The sequence below is a fragment of the Gopherus evgoodei genome, chromosome 11, assembly GCF_007399415.2.
Source record: "Gopherus evgoodei ecotype Sinaloan lineage chromosome 11, rGopEvg1_v1.p, whole genome shotgun sequence".
Taxonomy (NCBI): Eukaryota; Metazoa; Chordata; order Testudines; family Testudinidae; genus Gopherus; species Gopherus evgoodei.
Window position 1 is genome coordinate 57,635,092 of NC_044332.1, and position 12,646 is coordinate 57,647,737.

General features: G+C 40.6%; 1 protein-coding gene across 6 annotated transcripts in view; it reads left to right on the top strand.

Moving 5' to 3' along the window:
- GTDC1 (glycosyltransferase like domain containing 1) overlaps window positions 1–12,646 on the top strand; it is a 288,636-nt gene that overhangs the window by 258,906 nt on the left and 17,084 nt on the right. For 5 of the 6 annotated variants that reach the window (XM_030579574.1, XM_030579573.1, XM_030579578.1 and 2 more), the window contains one exon: window positions 2,497–2,606. The exons of the other annotated variant lie outside the window; for it this stretch is intronic. In XM_030579574.1, coding sequence (XP_030435434.1) covers window positions 2,497–2,606 — 110 coding nt within the window. The remainder of the gene's footprint in view (window positions 1–2,496; window positions 2,607–12,646) is intronic. 6 annotated transcript variants of the gene reach the window in all.

Genomic DNA, 12,646 nt, shown 5'->3' on the forward strand with positions numbered 1-12,646 from the left:
CATCACTTGAACCTGTTTTGTCATGATATTAATGAACTCTGGTCTGTTGTACTCAGATGTGTTGCCAGTATAAGTAAGCTCATTCTGTCACTTTAAAAATGTCCTCTTCTTGGCACTTAACAGCATCTAATGAGTCTTGATGGTGCTTGATTACTTCTAGGAAAGTCATTCCAGCTGTGTTTAATATTTCGTTCAAAATTCAATGGAGTTCTTGGGTTGTCAGGAAAAACTGGGCTTCCATGTTATGCCCACCAACCCAAAAATAACTTTCTTTGCTGTGTTTTCATGCTCTAGAGCTTCATCTGAACCAAATGCGCAGCAGGGAATTAGCAACCGTTAAACACTCGAATTTCCTTCTTGAAATTCCTCCTATGTGTCAGGAGCAGACTTCAGTACACCTCTTATTTCAGCAATTTACCAGGCAACCATTGGAGAATAGTTGGTTAGATCTAAAGCAAATTTCACAAAGTCTTACAGTCCTGTCAGATGCAAATTCCAATTAGCACTCCTGACAAATCAAATAGAGAGCAAAGACTCTCCCACAGCTAACACTTGTCCTGGCATTTTCAACTTTTCCTGGTGCTCAATGTACTTCCTCTGCAACCTTGCCAAATTCAGTCTAGGGTGCAGTTCATGTAGCACGCAAGGTGTCACCAAGCCACATGTTTAACCAGGTTCTCTACGGTGGTATTCTCCAAAGATTCAGCTACTAGCTGGTATTCTTCGCTCCTCGTTAATGTCTAAAAATGATCAAGACCAAAGTAAAAACAAGGATTTTGTAATAAATTTCTTTGGGATTGGGTAGCACCCACCTCTCACGAGCATGCCCTGGTTGAGTGCGTGTGCCTGCACTCTTGGTTTGTGGTGACCTCTGTCGGTGGTTTCTCAAGCCGGTTTTCAATGACTCAGCCCTCCAGCTGAGTCTCACATACAGTCTGTATGGGAAGCAACCAGATCCCTTCTGGTAAATACAGACTACCAGTACCCCTCTGTTTTTATCTCGGTAGCCCTCCCTGGGTTCAGGCTTTAAACAGTTCCAGCCCAAGTATGGGGCCATACCGCCCAGGGCTTCCTCTCTGGACACATTGTCTTCCTGCAGTCCTCCCTGGGCTCAGTCCTTACTCAGTCCCAGCAGCCAGCCAGGAGCTCCTTCGTGCTTCCCCTGTCCCTACCAGTAACTGATCTGTCCGTGGTCCTACTGCTCCTTGAGCTAGCCAGGAACTCAGTCCTCACTCCTCCACTTCCAGGCAGAAACTGACTGACTCTGGCCCTACAACTCCTTTTATGTGAATCTGCTGGGCCCTGATTAGCTGCTCCCTGCAGCTTCCCTCATTGGCTACTTCCCCACTATCACTCTAGGCCTTTTACTCCTCTCTGGGATGGGAGGTGGTAAGACCCTGTGGCCTCCAGCAGGAAGCCTCTGGGCCTAGTACAACCTATCACGGCGATTGTATTAATTATGTTATGTAATGTATGTTATGTAACTATGTGCATACTGTTTACAAAGGTATTCCATTAATTTCAGGCTGGATGCTGACATCTTAAGCAGTACCTCATTAGACCTCTTTTGGCATTATAAACAAAGCTGATAATCAATACCACTGAACCACTTCTTTCCTCCTGATAACGGCAAATCGACTTGAAGCACTCCCATGTATAGTAATCTGAAACATTAAAAAAATTAATCAGTACATGTTCTGAGCATGTTCTGTTAATCAATGGCCACAGTTTTATTTTGTGAGGGCTTCATGTTTGACGTGCCTCTGTTTAAAGTATAATTTTAAAAAGTTGATTTTAAACATTTTTCTCAAATACATGGCTACATAATGGTTTTAGGTTTATATTCTTTGGTACCATTATGTTTGTGGGAGAAAGGGCTTTTAAATGATACCCAATTTGACCCATTTTTGATGACACTGTATTATCAAAATGTCCACCAACCAGAGGACCTGGAGCTGCAAGGAGGGGAGAAAGCGATTCCCGACCACACCACAGAGGGTGACACCATTGAAAACATTATTCTGTAGATTTTTACTAATCAAATAACCCCTCCCTTATCTTTCTATCATTAACTTGCCCATTGAATACACATGCTCCCTGGCTAAAAAATGAGGGTGCTCTCAGTGTTGTCTGTTAGTGTGGCAGAGATATGCTTATAGCTGGGTGAAATAAATATTGAAATCTATATGCCATTTAAGTTGTTAATTTAAAGAGTGAACACAAGGTCTCAGAAAGATGGGCCAGGGAAAAGGCTTAAGACTCTAACAAGGCTGTTTTGTATTCTTGAATCCTAGGCTGAGGAAAATAAAAGTCCATATGGCATAAGCCATCATGCAGGATGAGTGAGCAGAGGAGGAAGTCATGCTTAGGGGACTGAGCCTGAGGTCCCCAATACCAAAAACAGAGGTTATGGTAAACCTTACTCTGATAAGGTAAAAAGTTTTCTACAAATAAACATAATCTAATTCAAGGTAAATTCTGTTTGTTTATTTCAAGGGAGCATGATAAAGACCCTGAGAGTTTCTTTAAAGTATTGCTGAAACTTAAAGAGATGGACCTGCCTTTTCATATGTCTGTCCTTGGAGAGACTTTCACTGATGTACCAGGTACCTTTTTGAAATATCTGATTCTTCAGGTGGCATAAGCCAGACAAGTCTAGAAGTTATGATGTTGGTAAATTACATAGTAAAACAAAAAGATGCTGGTATGTTATCAAATCAAATAGTTATATTAAAAATACTTCACTCTTTTATATTACTTGAGAGTATAAAACCATTTATTTATGATATGTGTTCCATGCTATGCATCTATATGGATGTAAAATATATAGATGTAAGAGATTGGGTAGTTCAGAGAATTATTAATGAGATACAGAGACTTTCAGCTCTAGGTCACTGGTCTGAATTCTGCCCTGACCAAAAGTCATTACTATTTATTTGGTGGCAGTTTGGCCTATATGAAATAAGTGCAATGAGTCTCAGTTCATTTCCTAGTGGACAAGTGTTAACATCGTAAAGACTACTATCATAACTGGCACTAATTGTTAGCATTATCAGCAGAAAGGACTAGACATGGATGACAATGGAATTAAACTATCTTCTCACCCTAAGAGTGGTCCCTTTGGGTTATACTCAAGTCATATATTTACATACATACAGAGAGAGAGAGACAGAGTATGTCAGATATTCAGCTGGTGTGAATTCATGTAGCTGTTGACTTCAGTGGAATTTGCCAGTTTAGACCAGCTAAGGATCTGGTCTGTAATATTTCTGCACAGTCATTTAAAATGTCTGAAATACTGCTATTGTTGTTTGTTATAATTGATGTGCCAACTAGGTGCTTGTGCCTTAGAGGGCACTTTTGTTTACTTGAACAAACATACCCCAAGTTTATTGCAATTTATGTTAAGGTATTTTTTTTTCTATTTCTGTGTCAATTGCTCTACATACTGTTTAACCTCTGACCAAGTTTTTGTTCTCCACATCCTTAGCTAATAGAATTGTGACCTTGTGGGATGCTTCTGGATATTTGTTGAAATTCAACCCCAAAACTTATTTGGTTTTACATTTTCTGCAATTGCCCTGCTTTAAGTCATAATTGTTTTCTTCTTGGAGATTTTCAGGTAGAGGCACTAGACTCTAATTTAGGTTGAATCTAGGGATCATTTACATCATGACCATGTCTTTATACCAATTGTATAATACAATTGGTTTAAAACTAGCATAAAGACTTGGAGCTATATTCAAAAAGGGATTTAGGCTCTTCAGGGCCACTTTAGATGCCCAAATCTCAGAATCAGGCCCCACTGGGATTCCGAAAGCCCCTGCTCAGCTCCCCCTGAATCTTGTTGGTGCCTAAACTCTCCTAACACCTAAATTTTTGCATTAAGAGTTCCCTATGTTTCTGCCTCTGCACGTACGCTCTGCAGCCCCATGCCAGGCACTTGGATGCCTAAGTCGCAGAGCAATGCATGAACTGGGGAAAGACAGGAGTTTTCTCTGCGTAACTTGTCAGTGGAGTGTGTTCAGACCTCGTCTGCTGGACTGGGCCTCTACAGAGAAGCTCACATAAAACCCAAAGATTAGTGTGCTCACTTAGGATGTAGTAGACTCCTGCTTCAATTCCCCTCATCACCTGAGGGGGAGAAGGGATTTGAACAGGGATCTGCCATCTCTGTGGTAGGCACCCTAGCCACTGGGCTATGGGATATTCTGACGGAGTGCTCTCTCCATCTCTCCTGTTAAAGTTGTTCCACTGTGGATAAATAATTTCAAAAGTAATTGGAGCAGAGGGAGTGGATCCTGGATCTTTCACCTCCTGGTTGAATGCTGCCTACTGGTTAGAGCAGAGTCATTTTCATGCTTGCGCGCACTCTCTCTCTCTCTGACCCAACGATTCTTTCATTATTTATCCACAGTGGAGCAACTTAAACATTGGGCAAGAGAGAGAGCAAGCATGAGAATCCAATCCCCCTGCTCCAATTACTTTTTGAAATTTTTTAACCACAGTGGAACACTTCAGCTGGAGAGACTGACTGTCAGACTATGCCAGATCCATCAGAGGGAACCAGGACTTAGGCACCTATTTCTGAGAGAGGGGCAGGGCTTACCACTTACCTCTCAGCTTGGCATCTCTCATTGGTTATCATAGATGAGAAGACGCCTAGTGTACTGACTTTTGTGAATCCCATTCTAAGGCACCTGTCTCTCCCTGTTCATTATATTGAGAGCCTACAAGTGCCAAAGTTAGGCTTTGTGAATCCCAGTGTTTTTTTAGGTGCCTAAGTTTCCTTGTGAATGTAGCCCTTGAGCAGAAATAGACTTCAAGCGCTCAGTGTGATGATCCTAACTGGAGCGTATGTAATATGCTGGGTAAGTGGTTATGCTACCAGAGGCTGGCCCGCTTGCAGGCTAAGAGGCTACTACTACCATCATCCTTAGAGGTAACAAAGATCATGGGTTCCATCCCCAATGATGAACCAAGGTGAGGCATTATGTTATATAGCTAATATATTTGAAATGCTACAAAAACAGCCCAGTTTTTGCTCTGACAATTAATGGGATGCACAAGGTATTTCAAATAAAGTAATCTAGTTTATTAACATATGACTGATCTCTACCTAGGGTACTAATATGACTCCTTTGCCCTAATATTCAAAGTCTTTAATGTTTTTATCCTCACAACACTTCTGTAAGATAGGGAAGTGCCATTATTCCCACTTTACAGATGGGGAACTGATGCACAGTGAATAAATGACATGCTCAGGGTCATTCAGGAAGTCTGCAATAGAGCAGGGAAATGAACCAAGGCCTCCCAAGTCCCAGGGTAGCATTTTAACCACTGGACAATTCTTCCTGTATATATAAGTGATTTTTTTTTCCTTAGCTTTCATATAAAGTCCGATCCAGCACCCATCGAAATCAGTGAAAGACTCTCACTGGTTTGAGTGGGCACTGGATCAGGTCCATAGTTCACGCTTCCAACTGTCCCACAATGAAGACAGTCTAATTTATAACACTAAGTTTGCATCTCAGTGTAATCCCAATGCACTCTCATTTCACATCAGCATCAATCACCCTGGTGTGGCATATCTGTCTAGACAGATAATGACCTGGAAAGGAACACTCTGCAGCATATTTAAACCAGGAACCACCAACCTCCCACCTTCAGTTACTCCTGTGGCAGGATCAAGGTCACTGATCATCAAAGGTGAAATGACATGTATTTATGCAGATTCTATATAAGTCACAGACTTATATAGGTCAGTAACAATATAAATAAATATATACAATTTAAGCAAAGTAGTTAAAATCAGTACGTCCCTAATCCTGAGCGTTCCCAACTCCCCCATTGGAAGTTATGGATGTCAGCACTAAAGCTGGTCAGAAATTCTCTGACAGAATGTTTTTCCCATCAGAGAATGCTGATTGATTGAAATAGAAATGTTTTGTGAAGACAGTTTGATTTCAGCAACATTTAGATGGAACCCGGGGTAGTCTCCATCAGAAATCTGCCTGCTTTCCTGCCAGCTCATCTGCCCAGCTCCTTAGCAGCACATCTGGTGACCTGCTGGGGAACCCAAGTTTCCAGGCTCCTGGGTCTTTGGCAGCCTGCGTGGTGGGCTTACAGGAAGCCTGAAAACCCTGAGAGCCACAACTCCAAAGTTCTGTGGCCCTTGGCACAGCTGGCTCCCCTTCAAGCCAACAGGCAGGATAATGGGGAACTGGGAGCTTGTAGGCCTGGGAGTTAGCTCCCTAGCTACCAGGCTCATAGCTTCAGGGAAGCCACCAGGTGGACTGCCCCAGACCCAGGGCTTTATTCTACTTCACAAAGTCTTTCAAAATATTTGGTTTTTATGTCAAATTGAAATGAAAACACATTTCAAATTATCCAAATTCTGTGTGAAATGGAATTACTTTTCTCTGTACGGCTCTAATCAGCACGTCTATGAAGATGCTCAACATCCCCTACAACCAGGATCTTGTTGCCTAGTTAAGGCAGGATTCTGTATTGGCCTTTGTTATAACTGATAAAAATACGAACACCTAAAACTGTGTAAAATACCTCTTTCTGTGTGCTTTTGACTTTAATAGGATCTTCAAAGTAGCAGGGGAGAAATAAAATCTTAAACAGAGATATTGTATTTAAAATAAATTTTAAGGTTAAGAACTTCTGTGGAGAGCTACTGGTTTATGTCTGTCATGAAACAAGTCTTTAATATTTGCATGTAATACTCTTCTGCACTTTGCTCCTTTTCCTGGCTTGTGAAGATGACTGTTCTGTATAAAGTTTCACACAATTCAAAAAAAACCTGGAGCTAATTCTGACTGTACACAGCTTATGTTGAACATATTATACAAATAAACAGTAAGAATAATCAAACCCTATTTGGGGAGTATGTGCAGTAAATTAAGTATCTTTTTTTAAACTAATGATGGGTGAACCTCAAAACATTGGTAGTTTGGCTCACATATAAACCTGTGTTGTATATTTTGACCTCTTGGGTCTGTAAAATTGGGCTTAAAACAATTGGTCTTAGAACAAGCTTATTTGTCAGATTTCTAGTATTTTCTGCTTCCTGTTCAACCTGAAATATCACAAGAATAGTCTTCTTTCTAATATTCTGGCACTTCCTCCTCTGGACCTAATAGGAAATTAATGTGGTCTAAAATAACTTTTTGTGGACCACTGAAGTTGTTACATTTCATTTGAGCATTAGGTGAAGATTGTTGGTCCCGTTCTTCTGTGTTGGGTTGTTGGGTTTTTTTGCCCAGTTCTTTTTGTATTACTTTATGAAAGCCTGTTCTCCAAAGGCAAGCCTTCAACAGAGATTCTCACTTGTGCACTTAGGGACCTTTGGCACAGGAATTTGGGGCACTCTTCAGAGAGAAAGGAAAATACAAAAGTTTTACTATACACTACAGAATGCTTCACTAGCTACATGAAGGCAGTGTGCCTTGCACTCTGCTGAGACAGAAGGAGTATGACTTATCCTTCATACAATTAGAATGGACCGCAAGGGTCAAATAATCTAACCCCCTGCCAAGATGCAGGAATTGTTGTGTCTAAACTATCCAAGACAGATGGCTATCCAGCCTCCTTTTGAAAAATATAGGTTATATTTTCCTGGTGGCTCCAAGAGGAGTACTGGCTACTGTATCATTTATCTGCATTTTTCAAGGTGAATCTTTTCTTTGGTTTTCTGTTAACCATTTTGTTTCACTCTCTCCACCAGTGGAATGAGGAGTAGGACAAGCAGTTACACTGTTATCTGGATAACAGCACTCAAGTTTCTGTATAGTTTCTGTCATTGGTATTGAAGTGAACTAGCATGGCTAGAAATATAGAAAAACTTGTGAACCATAGTGATGGGAGCAATATAGAAGAATCTAGTGACATTCAGGACACTTTGCAAAGCTCATCTTTTCCCCAAATATTTGAAAATGGGGGGAATAATAAGCATGGAGAATTCTTGTGGGGAAAGGGCGAATTGAATTTTTAAGTTGCCTATCTTACTAAATAAACAAATATAGAAACCATTGTAACCTTCCTGGCTAGAAAGAGGTGCTACATATGACTCAAGAGCTAGGAAACTCACTTTCTGATGGCATACAGCACTTGGTTTTAGCACTGATCAACTGACATATTGGATCTTAAAATCACAACATTATTATTATCGAAAAGAAAAAATATTTTAAATAATGTTGAGATTTTAAAGTGTGTCTGTTAAAATTGTTTCCTTTCCTGAGTTAGACTAATATAAGAGGAGGGGTGAAAAATGTAGCACCAGTTTCTAAAGTAATTTTTCTGGAAAATATGTGACACATACAGAATATATGATGGTGTCCTGTGGAGACAAATTTTATTGGCAGTCATTTTGGAAGATGCTGCATATCTTATTTGTAGCTTCTTGTGGTGAAGAGACTCACTAGCCAGTATGCTGCCTTCTGGCTACAAAGGGCATTGCAGGGTTTCATCCTGCTGACCAGATCCATCTATGGTCCCTTTTTGACTTGTGACTCGGCCCTCCAGCCATGTCACCTTTTGTCTAATTCCTTTTGGGGTAAACCAGGATTTTCACCCAATAGTCTTTCTGGCCTCTAGTGTCTGGAGTCTTCTGGCTAGTCCTCCCAGTGAGACCAGAGGGGAACCCAGTCCCTCCCTCTAACATGGGTTCCAGTTCAGGGACCTTTGTGGCAAGTGGTTAAGTTCTGTCTGGTCAGACTTCTTGCTGCTTTCCTAGCCTGCTTCCTACAAAGTGTCCACCTTCTCCTCCAGGGGTTCCTATGCTCAGCAAGAGTCTGCCCTAGGATCCAGTCCCTAGTCTCAGTATTCAAGGCACCAAAAGAGAAGAGAGTAAATTAACAGAAATAAGGAGTGGTTCCAGCTTCTCTGTCCTACCTGGATCCTCCTGCAGTCTGTATTATTGCTCGGTGTTCACAGTCAGTCCTGCGTAGCTTGGTTTTATCATCTCCCAGAAAGGGGCACTGTAGGGTCAGAGGTCTATCCACCTCTGCAGTCTGGGGCCTTATGAACTGAGCTTCTCCCTTTTTTGAGCTCTTCCTCCAAGATTGGCATGCATCACAGATCTGGCATAATGGGGCTGCCTGAACCCAACGTTGTTCTTTAACCCTTTCTTGCCTGGTTTTGGGGTTGTATACACACACTTCTGTACAGCATGAGTAGTGCATGTGATCCCAGATTCATACCAATAAACATAATATACCACATCTAATTTTTTATTGTCTCTCTATCCATTCATCCTCATAAATAAATATAAAGGGCAATGTGATGAAATATGATTCATCACTATGTATTTGAGGGGCCACATTCCCTGTGAATGTCATATGTAGGTCAGCCCTAACAAATGCCAATAAAACTAATGGCACATACTTTACTGAAAATTTATTTAAAGAGTTTTTCAGGTGTTGTAAAGGAATTTAAAGGTCTTGTATTTTATATCCTCTCATTATAAGACTAAATTCCTTTAGTATCACAAGTTCCTATTTTATATGCTTTGGAGACAGAGGAAAAAATATAATTGATACATTTTATAGAATACCTTACTAGATGCCCAAAAAGCCAAAATGCCACTATCGAGGAAGAAGGCTATACTAGTAACAACCTGTTTAGAGGCAACAAGGAAGCAGCTATACAAAATTTAAATATATATTGTGATAGACCCAGGCCAGCTGGGTACAGCAGAGTCGTAGAAGGCAGATATACTGGCCTCTGGATAAGCAGTTTTCTGTTCCCTGGCTGACCAGAGTGGGGGCTGCCCCAGGCTAGGGTGGACATGTGACTCCAATTACCCGGCAAAGAGTCAGGTGAGGCCGTTAGGCTAATGTGAACATCTGACTCTAATTAACCTGTGAAGAGTCAGGTGAGGTCATTAAGCTAATGTGAACACCTGACTCTAATAAAAGCCTCTTTGATACTTTAAAAGAGCTCACTCCAGTCTGGCCGGGGAAAGGAAAAGGGAGCCAGAGGAAAGGAAGTGAGACTGAAGGGCTGGGTAATGAAGATACCCTCAAGCCACTGGAAGGGAGAACTAAGGTAAGGGTGAAAAAGGCATTAAGAGAAAGAAGTGGGAGAGCTGTCGGGAAGTGGCCCGGGGAAGTGTAGCAGCTCTGAAATGAAAGGTCGCTGCCAACAGCTGCTGCCACTAGGTCCGGAACCCAGAGTAGAGGGTAGGCCCAGGTTCTCCCCAACCTGCCACTACAGAAGCACCTCCTGGGAGGGGAAAACAGGCACCTGTCAGGACAGGAGGCTAAACTGTTCTTGAATAAGCCCATAGGGACAACAGAGACTGTGGGAATTCTCTTACCAACCTCCTTGCTACCTTATGATGAAACTGTAGACTGTAACCCTGGCCCTAGAGAGAAAAGGGCTACATAGAAGGTTGCAGTGAACCTCTGAGGCTAGCATAAACCACCTGGAAGCACAGGACCCACGGAGACAAGGTCAGAACTCTGCCACTATATATATACATTTTGTATATCTGCTTCCTTGTTGCCTCTAAACCAGGTTGTTTATATATAACAAATGGAAGAAAGGAGAAGTTGATAGGAATGAATATCAATCAGAAGATAGGAATTGAAGAGAATTGATAAGGGAAGCAAAGAGACACAAGGAGAAATCTATGGCCAACAGAATGAAAGCTAACAAGTAGTTTTTAAAATACATCAGATACAAAAAGAATCCTGACAATGGTATTGGTCCATTAGTAGATGGAAATGGTAGAATTATCAATAATAATGCAGAAGAGACAGAGGAGTTCAATAAATATCTCTGTTCGGTATATGGGGAAAAAACAGATGACACAGTCTGAAAATATGGTGATGATAACATTCTTTCCCTGTCATGAGTATCTCTTAGACATATTAAACAGAAGCTACTGGATAATTATAGAATTGTCATCCTGACATTGATCCGAGACAAGATAATGGAGCAGCTGATATGGGACCATAGGTGCTTGAACTATACATGCTGGGGGTGCTGCAGTACCTCCTGGCTTGAAGTGGTTTCCATCATATACAGGGTTTATAGTTTGGTTAAATGGTTCTCAGCACCCCCATTATACAAATTGTTCCAGCACCTCTGTACAGGACTCGATTAATAAAGAATTAAAGGAGGATAATATAATTCATGCAAGGCAAGAGGGGTTTATGGAGAGTAGATCCCATCAAGCTAACTTGCAATCTTTTTTTGGTAAGATTACAAGTTAGTAAGTGTAATAGTAGTAAAAGTAATAGTGTTGACATAATATACTTAGACTTCTGTAAGGCATTTGACTTGGTACCACATGACATTTTGATTAAAAAACTAGAACAATATAAAATGAACATGACACACATTAAATGGATTAAAAACTAGCTAACTGATAGGTCTCAAAATGTAACTGTAAATGGGAAATTGTCATCAGGCATGTGTGTTTGCAGTGGAATTCCTCGGGGATTGCTTCTTGGCCTTATGCTATTTAACATTTTTATCGGTGACCTGGAAGAAAACATAAAATAATCACTGATAAAGTTTGCAGATAACATGAAAATTTGGGTAGTAGTAAATAATGAAGAGGACAGGTCACTGATTCAGAGCAGTCTGGATCACTTGGTAAAATGGGCAGAAGTAAACAATATGTGCTTTAATATAGATAAATATAAGTGTATACATCTAGGAACAAAGAAAGTAGAACATATTTACAGGATTGGGAACTTTATCCTGGGAAGCAGTTATTCTGAAAAAGATTGTGGTGAATAATTAGCTGATCGTGAGCTCCCAGTATGATGCTGTGGCCAAAGAGCTAAGGTGATCTTGGGATGCATACACAGGGAAATCTCAAGTAGGAGTAGAGGTTATTTTATCTTCATATTTGGTACTGGTGTCTGGAATACTGTGTCCAGTTCTGGTGCCCACAATTCAAGAAGGATGTTGATATATTGGAGAGGGTTCAGAGAAGAGTCACAACAATGGTTAAACGTTTAGAAAACACACCTTACAGTGATAGACTCAAAGAGTTCAATCTAAAAGAGAAAATTAAGGGGTGACTTGATTACAGTCAATAAATATCTGTCTGAGGAACAAATATTTAATCGAGCATAAAAATATAACATGATCCAATGGCTGGAAGTTGAAGCTAGACAAACTCATACTGGAAATGAGGCATATTTTTTTAATGTTGAGAGTGATTACCCATTGGAACAGTTTACCAAAGGATCATGGTGGATTCTCCATCACTGACAATTTTTAAATCAAGACTGGATGTTTTTCTAAAAGATCTGCTGTAGGAATTATTTTGGGGGAATACAGGAGGTCAGACTAGATTATGACAATGGTTCCTTCTAGCCTTGGAATACTTACATGAATCAATGAGAATCTATGAATAAAAATCTAAATAATCACCTATTTCAGTGTACAATATTTCAGGACCTCCAGAACTAGAAGCAAGTGGTGTATATCCAACTGGAAAGTTTGGGAATCCTTTCTTTCCAAAGTTGATAAAACTCTCATTTCTAGAGGTTAAGGCAAACAAGATATTGGACTTTAAATTTGTCAATGGGCCTCAGACTAATGTGCCTGGGAGGAGAATTTCACATTAGGAAAAAGAAGGAAACAGTAAGTTTTATGACTCATGTTTATTTATTTA